Source organism: Cebus imitator, unplaced genomic scaffold (assembly GCF_001604975.1).
Source record: "Cebus imitator isolate Cc_AM_T3 unplaced genomic scaffold, Cebus_imitator-1.0 Scaffold260, whole genome shotgun sequence".
In the NCBI taxonomy this organism is placed as follows: Eukaryota; Metazoa; Chordata; class Mammalia; order Primates; family Cebidae; genus Cebus; species Cebus imitator.
In genome coordinates, this window is record NW_016107575.1 from 323314 (window position 1) to 333972 (window position 10659).

A 10659-nucleotide genomic window follows, 5' to 3' on the forward strand; every position below is an offset into this window, starting at 1 on the left:
AAAAAAAAAAAAAAAAAAAAAAAGACTTTATCATGGTTCACAATATTACAATGTCATTAAGTTTGTTAGCTCAATTTCTAAAGAAAACTGCAGACACTGAGCGTCACATTTGATCAAATTAAAAATCTGAGATGTAGTGATTGTGAAAAGAGAACAATAATTCCCAAATGATTCTTACAGGGTGCACCCTTTTGTGTCACAATGTTGCAGAAAACAGCATGTCTCTAAGGCCACCAGCCCGACAACATGACGCCGTGGAGAGTGCAGAACTAGCTACACAAGGAACTTCAGGAAGACTTCTCCTGGATGAATACACCCAACACAAACAACACGGAACAGGCAACAGTCAAATGCAAATCTTTCTTCCTTAGTGAAAGAAGCAGACACAAAAGGCCACATATTATAAGATTCCATTTATAGGAAATGTCCAGAATCGGAAAATCCATACAGACAAAAAGTAGGCGAGAGACTGCCAGGGGCTGAGGAAAGGGGAGAATGAGGGCTGGTTGCTGGTTGGTGCAGGGTTTCTCCTTGGGGTGATGAAAATGTTCTGGAATTCCAATAGTGGTAACAGTTGCACCACATCACAAATATACTCATTGCCACTGAACTGTACACTTTAAAAGAGTTTTAATTTGAGAGGTCCAGGCAGGCAGATCACCTGAGGTCAGGAGTTCAAGACCAGCCTGGCCAACATGGTGAAACCCCATCTCTACTAAAAGTACAAAAATTAGCCGAGCATGGTGGTGAGCACCTGTAATCCCAGCTATTCGGAAGGTTGAGGCAGGAAAATCACTTGAACCCGGGAGGCGGAGGTTGCAGTGAGCTGTGATCACGCCACTGCACTCCAGCCTGGGTGACAGAGCAAGACTCTGTCTCAAAATAAAAATAAAAAAGAATTTAAAAAAACAGTTTTAGCCATTTTTAAAACAGGAAAAAAAAAAAGACACTGTTACAAACAAAAATAAGAATGCTAAGATGACCCAAAAAGTAAAATGCAAATAAGAAGGAACTACTAAGATGCCAAGTAAGACAAACTTAAAAAATGAGTAATAAGACTTAAAAGGGCTAGAGACCCAGAATATATAAAGAATTAAAACCACAATGAGATATAATTTCACATTCCTTGTATTGGCAGAAATTTTAAAAGGCTGATGACACCACTTGGCAAGGATGTGAGTCAAGGGAAGGCTCTTATTCTTCTGGTGGAAGTATAACTTGGCAAACAGGCTTTGGAAAACAATTTGGTATTATCACATAAAACTTAAGTATCAAAATTCCACTACTGGACCCCTAGGGAAACTCATGTACATATACACAAAGTAGCATATACCAAAATGTTCAAAGCATAATGGTTTAATAGCAAAAACTTAAAACAGTATCAATTTTATTTTTTCAGAGGCAGGGTCTCATTCTGTTGCGCAGGCTGGAATGCAGTGGTGTGATTACACCTGACTGCAGCCTCATCCTCCCAGGCTCAAGTGATCCTCCTGTCTCAGCCTCCTGAGTAGCTAGGACTACAGGTGTGTGCCACTGTCTTCAGCTAATTTTATTTTTTAATTTTTTTTCAGGAACTATGTTGTCCAGGCTGGTCTCGAACCCCTGACTTCAAGAGATCTTCCCACCTTGGCCCCTCAAGGTACTGGGATTACAGATGTTAACTACTGAGCCCAGTCTCAATTTTAATAAGAAAATCCCAGCACTTTGGAAGGCCAAGGCGGGTGGATCACGATCAAGACCATCCTGGCCAACACGGTGAAACCCCGTCTCTACTAATATACAAAAAATTAGCCAGGCATGGTGGAGCAAGCCTGTAGTACCAGCTACTCGGGAGGCTGAGGCAGATGAATCACTTGAACTCAGGAGGCAGAGGTTGCAATGAGCCAAGATCATGCCATTGCACTCCAGCCTGGGTGACAAGAGCAAAACTCCATTGCAAAAAAATAAACCAAAAAAAAAGAAAAAAATAATAATAAAATCAACATATAAATTGTGTATATTCATGCAAAAGAAAGCAATGAAAATATTTCAATGAATCAGAGTAGTCCTTCTCTAAAATTTGTGGGGCCCAGAGCAAGGTTATAAATGGAGGCTTAGATACAAAGGTCTAAATATTTAACAGTAATAAATCATGCCGAGCTGGGACTGGTGGCTCATGCCTGTAATCCCAGCAGTTTAGGAGGCTGAGGCGAGAGGATTGCTTAAGCCCAGGTGCTTGAGACCAGCCTGGGCAACAGAATGAGATCCCTGTCTCTACACAGACACACACACATTAGCCGGGCGTGGTGGCACTAGCCTGGTCCCAGCTACCTGGGAGGCCGAGGTGGGAGGATCATTTGAACCCAGGAGATCAAGGCTGCAGTGAGCCATGTTTGCACCACCACACTCCAGCGTGCTGACAGAGCAAGACCCGCCTCAAAAACAAACAACAACAAAATGTATGTGTGTGTGTGTGTGTGTGTGTGTGTGTGTGTGTGTGTATGTGTGTGTGTATTCATAAGATCACATAATAAAAACTTTAATATAAAACTTTTTTTTTTTTTGAGTCGGAGTTTCGCTCTTGTTACCCAGGCTGGAGTGCAATGGCACGATCTCGGCTCACCACAACCTCCGCCTCCTGGGTTCAGGCAATTCTCCTGCCTCAGCCTCCTGAGTAGCTGGGATTACAGGCACGCACCACCACGCCCAGCTAATTTTTGTATTTTTAGTAGAAGACGGGGTTTCACCATGTTGACCAGGATGGTCTCGATCTCTTGACCTCGTGATCCACCCGCCTCGGCCTCCCAAAGTGCTGGGATTACAGGCGTGAGCCACCGCGCCTGGCCTAATATAAAGCTTTTTAAATTTGTTATAAAAAAAATTTTTTTTGAGACAGAACCACACTCTATTGCACAGGCTGGTGTGCAGCAGCCTGAACATAGCTCTCTTTCACCTCAAACTTCCTGGACTCAAGCAATCCTGCCTCAGCCTTCAGCATTGCTAGGACTAGGAATATAGGCATGTAGCACCACGCCCGTCTCACGCCCGTCTAATTTTTTCAACTTTTGTAGAGGTGGGGTCTCACTATGTTGTCCAGGCTGGTCTTGAGCGCCTGTCCTCAAACAGTCCTCTCATCTTGGTCTCCCAAAGCACTACAGTACAGCCATGTACCACTGCACCCAGCCCAGAAAAAAGAAAAAAATAATAATTCAAATAACGACTATTTCATACCCTTCTGATTGGCATAAGTCAAAAAAGTCTGATAACACCAAGCATTAGTCCACCAGGAAATGAGGAAACTGGAACACTGAAACATGTAAGCATAAATTGGCACAGCCACGTTTATACCAATTTGTCAGAATCTGGAAAAGTTGAAGCTATGTAACAATTCAAACCAACAATTCCACTTCCTAATGTTCTACCCTGGAAAAACTCTAGCCATGAGCACCAAGAGACACTTGTGGGTCAATTCTTGGCAGCATCATTTGGTAGAACAAAAGCCTAGAAATATACCATATATCCATTACTGGGAGGAATAGGTAACTGAACTGCAGTATAAATCTATAATAAATACTTTTCAACTGTTAAAATGAATAAACTAGGTCTTTGTGTAGCAACATGAATAGATCTCCAAAACAAAGCATTGAGTAAAAACTCTAAAACACATACAATAATACTGCATTTTGTTTATGGATACAAATATACACAAGGGGAAATTATAAAATCATGGAAGGGCAAGATACACACCAAAATCATGATTGAAGTTGCTTCTTAGGAAAGAGGGAAATGAGACTGGGGAAGAGAAAAAAATAACCTTAGGCCTGTTATGATTGTTTACTGTATTTTAAAAGAGAAGGAGCAAAATTGAAAAATGTGAGCCCTTATTTATTCTAGGAGGTACAATTTGTTATAGGTTCAGAATAAATATACTCTGATGCTTGTTATACAGTAAATACTTTGCATTTTTCAGTATTCTATCCAATTTTTGAAATAGTCAACTAGTGCTCTTCCCATCTACCCAACCCCACCCAAAATGTGAACTAACCAAAAGGGAAAGGCATACAAACAGGAAAGAGCCCAGAGGAAACACCCGCATTGGCAGAAGCCACAAAGCAAGGAAAAGACGCTCAGGCAGCCTGCTTTAAACAGTTAAACAGAAATCATGCATGCAAAAATTTTTGAATTAATAGCTTCATATAGTTACTGGACAATGGAAGTAGCTAGTTAAGAAGTCAAGCAGGCTGGGCGCGGTGGCTCATGCCTGTAATCCTAGCTCTTTGGGAGGCTGGGAAGATTGCTTAAGCCTAGGAGTTTGAGACCAGCCCGGGCAAAATGGCAAAATACTATCTAAAAATACAAAAATTAGCCGGGTGCGGTGGCAGTTGCCCAGCTACTTGGGAGGCTAAGGCAAGAACTGGTTGAACCCAGGAGGCGGACGTTGCAACTAGCTGAGATCCCACCACTGCACTCCAGCCTGGGTGACAGAGTGAGGCCCCGTCACCAAAAAAAAAAAAAAAAAAAAAAGTTAGCTGGGCATGGTGATGCCCACCTGTAGTCCCAGCTACTCGGGAGGCTGAGACAGGAGGATTGCTTGAACCCAGGAGGCGGAGGTTGCAGTGAGCCAAAATCGCACCACTATACTCCAGCCTGGCGCCTGGCGACAGAACAAGACTCTGTCTCAAAAACAAACAAAGAAAAGAGTCATGCAGATCTGGGTTCAAATACCAATCCTACCAGCTTCTAGTTATGTTACTTTCAGTAGCTTTCTGAAAGGCTCTATGCTTGAGTTTCCTATAATAAGGATGGGACTTAAAATACTCCCTTAGGAGCTATCCTAAAGACTAACCTGGATATCATCTCTAAAGTGCTTATCATAGTGTTTGGTACAGTTATTTGTTCAATAAATGGTGATTATTTTTGCATCAGAACTGGGATTAGAACTCCATGTGTGGGCATATATTTCAGCAAAGCAAATAGAAATATCCAAACCGATTCACCAAAACAATTATCCAACATCGAAGTAAGCCCTATTGTCAACTAAAATGTATAACTAAAAGCATTACAAAAGAAAAGACAGAAGCTACAGAATAGACAGGATAAATACTACCTATAAATAATACCACAGACAAAATTGTATACATCCAGCAACAATGCAAATCGCCCGCTATAAACAGAGACCAGTTTACTGAACTGAATAGAAACATCAAGATGGGTTATCAATTAGCTAACAGGCCCCATTAACTGGTAATCTAAGTCCTTAAACTCACAAGTGGCAAGTTTTGGAAGACAACGTTTTGTAACTTGCTAAGAGGAGAATATTTTTAAAACATACTTGGAGGGAAAAAAACATGTTTTCTAGGATCCGAGGCCACACGAACACAAAAAATTATCCCAGAGGTTCTTATTAGAACACCTTATACATTAATGGATTAAAGGTTTGTTTCCCAGATTAAAGGTTTGTTTCAAAAGTGATATAAAATGAAATTTAAAATATAGCTAGCACAATAAACATGAGGAAATAAGATTTTATCGTTCTACTAAAAAAAATAAACGTCATTGAATTCTCTGGAAGGTCCATCTAAATTTACATAGACTATATAATCCCCACATTATATATACTCTTATAAAAGTACAAGTTAACAACCCAATTAATGAGTTGAAAACGGTTTTGCTGTTTCAAACCAGGCAAAAATATACCATAATAAAATTCATAAAACTAAAATTTCTAAGCATATTGCCTACAACAAATTGAAACAAAGTATTTAAATGTTAGATATATAACAAATGAAAACAATTATGGGCCAGGCCTGGCAGTGGCTCAGGCCTGTAATCCCAGCATTTTGGGAGGCCGGCCAAGGCGGGCAGATCTCTTGAGCTCAGGAGTTCAAGACCAGCCTGGCAAACATGGTGAAACCCCATCTCTACTAAAAATACAAAAAATTAGCCAAGCATGGCGGCAAACACCTCTAATCCCAGCTACTTGGGAGTCTGAAGCAGTAGAATTGCTTGAACCGAGAGTCAGAGTTTGCATTGAGCCGAGATTGGGCCACTGCACTTCAGACTTGGGTGACAGACCCTATCTCAAAAAACTAAAAAATTGAAAAAAAATTTTTTAATGGATTATGTCTGTGTATGGTTTTCCTGAAAATATAAGCTGGATTTATAAGACAATCAGGGAAATCTGAATATCAACTGTGCATTAGATGATACTAAAATTGTATTTTTTTTTTACAAAAATGCGATCATTGTACTGTATTGTTAATAAAATATAATTCTTATCTTTAGAGATACTGAAGTACTTAGTAATCAAATGGTTGCTGAGATTTGCTTTAAAACAACACCTTGGAGTTGGGGACACATGGGGAATAGAGAGAATAAATGAAACAAAACTGGTCATGTTTTGAAAACCGTTGAAGTGAAATGATGGGTATGAGGGGATTCATCATTTTTTTCTACTTTTGAGTATGTTGAAAACATCCATAGTAAGAAATCAAAAAATAAGAAGTATATGGATTTCAAACTAAAAGTCAACACTAATTGGTGAGGAATTTGTCATAACAGAAAAGATAAGAACAGAAAAAACCTAACAAAAGCCTTCCAACCCTATTTTGTGTATTGCTAGAACGTGCTAGAATGTTCCTTTCTTTTCTACTCTCCACCCTCTGCCGCCTTCTTCTCTGAGATTTTTTCAGTGGCCAGCGATGACGTAGATTTCCTCGATACCCATACTCCCAAGCAACTCAGAAACAACCTTCAAATTGTTGCCTCACAACATATTAAAGAAATATTTAAATAAAAGAACATACTCAAGCACTTTTTAAAAATATTAGCGTGAGCTGAAAGGGTTTTTGTTGTAAACAAATTTTTAAAAAATATATACTGTGTCCTCTACCTCATTCATCTAAAACACTTACCTTTGTGTGTTTATTACCCGTATATTGGGGTGAGTGACTGGAGTCTTTTGTTAGTTAAGTCCCTGATCAGTTTGCTGACCGGCCGGAGGTGGTGGCTCATGCCTGTAATCCCAGCACTTTGGGAGGCCGAGGCAGGTGGACCACCTGAGATCAGGCGTTCCAGACCACCCTGGCCAACATGACAAACCCCTGTCTCTACTAAAAACACAAAAATTAGCCGGGCGTGGTGGCGGGCACCTGCAATCCCAGCTACCCAGGAGGCTGAGTATTCTCAGGAGAATCGCTTGAACCAAGGAGGCTGACGTTGCAGTGAGCCAAGATGGCGCCACTGCACTCCAGCCTGGGCGATAGAGCTGTCTCCCCCACCCCCACCCCCCCCAAAAAAAATGTTTGCTGACCACCATTTTAAACCCTGGGACACCATTCAGAGTGTTTAAGAATAGACCAAGTGTAAAAAGTACTCTATCGAGAAAAATAAATGAGCAGAAGCACATAGTGACAGAAAGGGTGGAAGGAAAGACTGGCCAGAGAGAACCATTCATTAATTCAACAAGGCATTCATTCAGTTCATTCACAAATGAGAAGGGAAAGGGACTTCACAAAAAGGACTTGAAGATGGATTGTGAAGGAGGAGAAGGATTAAGACCCCGCCTGGGGGAAAAGATGAGCTTAACCCTCTGGACAGCACAAGAGGGCATGGCTGTTTCTCAGACGCGAGAGAGGAAGGGCTCGGGATCAAGGGAAAGGCCTGGGCCGCGAATGTGGACCTGGAAGCCATCTTTTTTGACATGCAGCTGTCCCCGAGGGAGCAAGCACTCTTAGGAAGAGACTGGAAAGAATATCAATCAAGAGGCTTAACCCAAACCTTGCAGGACACCTGCATTTAGACGAGAAAAAAAAAAAAAAAAAAGGCAAATGGATACAACAAAAGCAGTGGCCCGAGAGGTGAGCCGCACTGCTTCAAACCGATGTGCGTGGTCCCAAGGCAGGCGGTCAACGGCGCGCGCCACTGCGGAGACGCCACCGGGAGGGAAAGCCCGGCGGCTGCTGCAGCTTTGGGAACCTGGAAGAGGTTGGCCGCCTGTTGGGCGCCAGGCATCTGAAAAGTGGTGATGAGGGGGGCATACGGGTGACCAGGAAGGGAGGGACAAGCAGAGACCTGCGGCTCGCGGCGGCGGAGACAGACCCCGGGCCCAGCGCGGCTGGGGTGCAGGGAAGACTCCGCCACGTCTAGGGAAGACTCCGCCACGTCTAGGGAAGAAGGCAGCAGGGAGGGAAAGACTCAAGATACTAAGGAGTGTTGGCCCTTTCCTTCCTTCCCAAACCTGCCTCCCGCTTCTCTAGGCCCTGGCTAGCCACAAAGCACTTTATTCTTCTGATTTTTTAGGGCGGGGAGAGGGGTGGAGGGAGCCTAGTCTCCGCCAGGCACTAGCGCTTTAAGCACTCTAGAAAAAAGGTCTGGAGATGCCGGAAGGAAGAGAACTGCAAAGGGAGAAGTACGGGCCCAGCGGGGGCTCCCGGAGGGGAGCAGAGAAGGGGGTGGCTGGAGACAGAAGCCGTCGGGTATGCGGGTCCCGGCGAGGCCGCGCCACTCAGAACAGCGCCAGGACTAACCGCCCCGACCTGGGCTGCGAGGAGCGCCCCTCCCTCCAGGTGCACTCACCGATCCGACTGCGAATAGTTGCACCGGCCCAGCAAGTTGAGCTTGCAGAGATGCAGGTTATCGCAGCGACTCTGGCAGTACTTGCGACGGCAGACCCGGGCTCGAGTGGTGGCCACCACCGATCGGGTAACCCCGACCACGCCGCCGGTCTCCAACACCACGAAGCGGTCGGGCCCGGCCACCTGCAGCACCTCACAGAGCTGCTCCTCCGACAGCTTGATCTCCTGGAGCAGGGCGTCCATGTCCATGCGGCCCCTGTGGGCGCACAGGATTTTGGTGATGAAGCAGCACACCTCCGGATCCGCCATGGCGCGCTGGCTGTGCTGGCTGTGCTGGCTCTGCCGCCGCGCAGGACTAGGCAGCGGTGAAATCGAAACTTACAAGTGTCCAGGGGCGGGTGCAGGCGGTGCTCCTGCTGGGCGCGCCCGAGCCAGCGAGGGCGCGCTCTCCGCAGCTGTTAGCCCAGCCCAGCGATTTTGGCTTCCCTTCTCTCGGCTCTCAGGTCAAGAGGCTAGATCTCACCGACCCGGTCCTAGTGGCAGGTTTACAGCGGCCGCAAGGGCAACTGGGTGGAAAGAAAGTGGACGCGCGGGTAAATCTGCCGGTTCTAGGCTCGGCGAGGCTGAGATTCCCCAGCCCGAGAGGCTCCCTCAGAAAGAACAGAAACTAAAAGCGATCTTGGGGCTCTGGCAGGGTTTTATAAGCCAGCGGACTGGGGCGCGTGACGCAAGTCTTGGGAACCCTGTGAGGAGTGCGCGCCCCACCCATTCCCGGAAAGAGCAGACCCCAGCGAGCGCTTCCTGCAAGCCGTGCGCTCTGCCTTAGTTGGCGGTGAATCTTCCCAACAACTCCGAGCGGTAGATATTATTACCCTCACCCTGAACTTGAGGAAGTAACTTGCACAAACACTCACTGGCATCAAGCGGAGCCCGGATGCCGCCGAGGTTTCCCCAAATCGCGTCCTCAGGCCCCAGATCAGGGTCCGCCCGGTTCAGGGCCGATGTGCAACTTTCTCCTCCACCACCGGGTCCTCTTAAAGAACAACGACTGTCACTCTCCCTCGTTTTTGCCTTCTCATGAACCACTTCTTGACACGGTCTTGCTTACCTACTAGAATCGCTAACTCGGTGCCCTGAACCACTGCTTATGCGTCAATCACGATGGACATGCTTAGATATGTCCCAAGATTTCAGATTGATTCCTGTAGAGATTGGGACAAGAGCTTTTCCACTGTGGGGATGCACTTTGACCCCCAGAGTCAACATAAAGATTGTTTTTAGGTGAAAATATTTGAGCTACAGAAGATGTAGAAATAAATCTTAATGAAACTTCCCTTATCTGACTAAAGCAGAACCTCCAGAAAACATGGTGCCATTAGCCTCTCGGAGTATTCAGCGGTCAGGAAGACAGACTATCGGTTACCATTAGCACTAAAAAACCCAATGGACTGGGCGCGGTGGCTCAGCCTGTAATCCCAGCACTTTAGGAAGCCGAGGTGGTGGGAGGATAGCTTGAACCCAAGAGGTCAAGACTAGTCCGGGCAACATAGCGAGCTCTCTACCAAAATAATAATAATAATAATTAATTAATTAATTAGCTGGGCGTGGTGGTGCACACCTGTAGTTCCAGCTACTTGGGAGGCTGAGGTGGGAGAACCGCTTGAGCACCGGAGGAGGCTGCAATGAGCCAGGATTGTGCCACTGCATGCCAGCCTGGGCCATAGAGCTGAGAGTTTGTCTCAAAAACACAAAACAACCCAATGGAAGCTTCCAAACTCTCCTTCTGGAGCCCTAAAAACTTCCTTTTTGTTAAGTTGAGGTAATATAAACCTTCACTTTTGAGTTTTCTGTTACTGGAAGTTCCTGCATGCATGCGTAAATAAACTTTGTTTTTTCTCCTGTTTACATGTCTATTGCCAGGTAATTTTTAGGCCCCTAAATACAGGACACAAGTTGAAGAGGAAAAAAGGTTTTTTTTTCAACATCTTCAAATAAAATAGATGGGTCATTGATCAGATAAGAGGTACATCATTTTTTTAAAATAATGGAATCTGGTTGCCAACTTAGAAATTCTTCAAAATGATTAATGGGAATTGTCCTCAGT

At 44.8% G+C, this 10659-nt stretch overlaps 1 protein-coding gene across 1 annotated transcript in view; it reads right to left on the bottom strand.

Annotated features, from left to right (window-relative positions):
* The window catches only part of ZC3HAV1 (zinc finger CCCH-type containing, antiviral 1), a 75477-nt gene extending 65534 nt beyond the window's left edge, over window positions 1–9943 (bottom strand). The window contains exon 1 of the mRNA XM_017499723.2: window positions 8557–9943. Within this exon, the coding sequence (XP_017355212.1) occupies window positions 8557–8864 (308 nt within the window). The 5' untranslated portion in view covers window positions 8865–9943. The remainder of the gene's footprint in view (window positions 1–8556) is intronic.
* Between the last annotated feature and the right edge of the window lie 716 nt (window positions 9944–10659).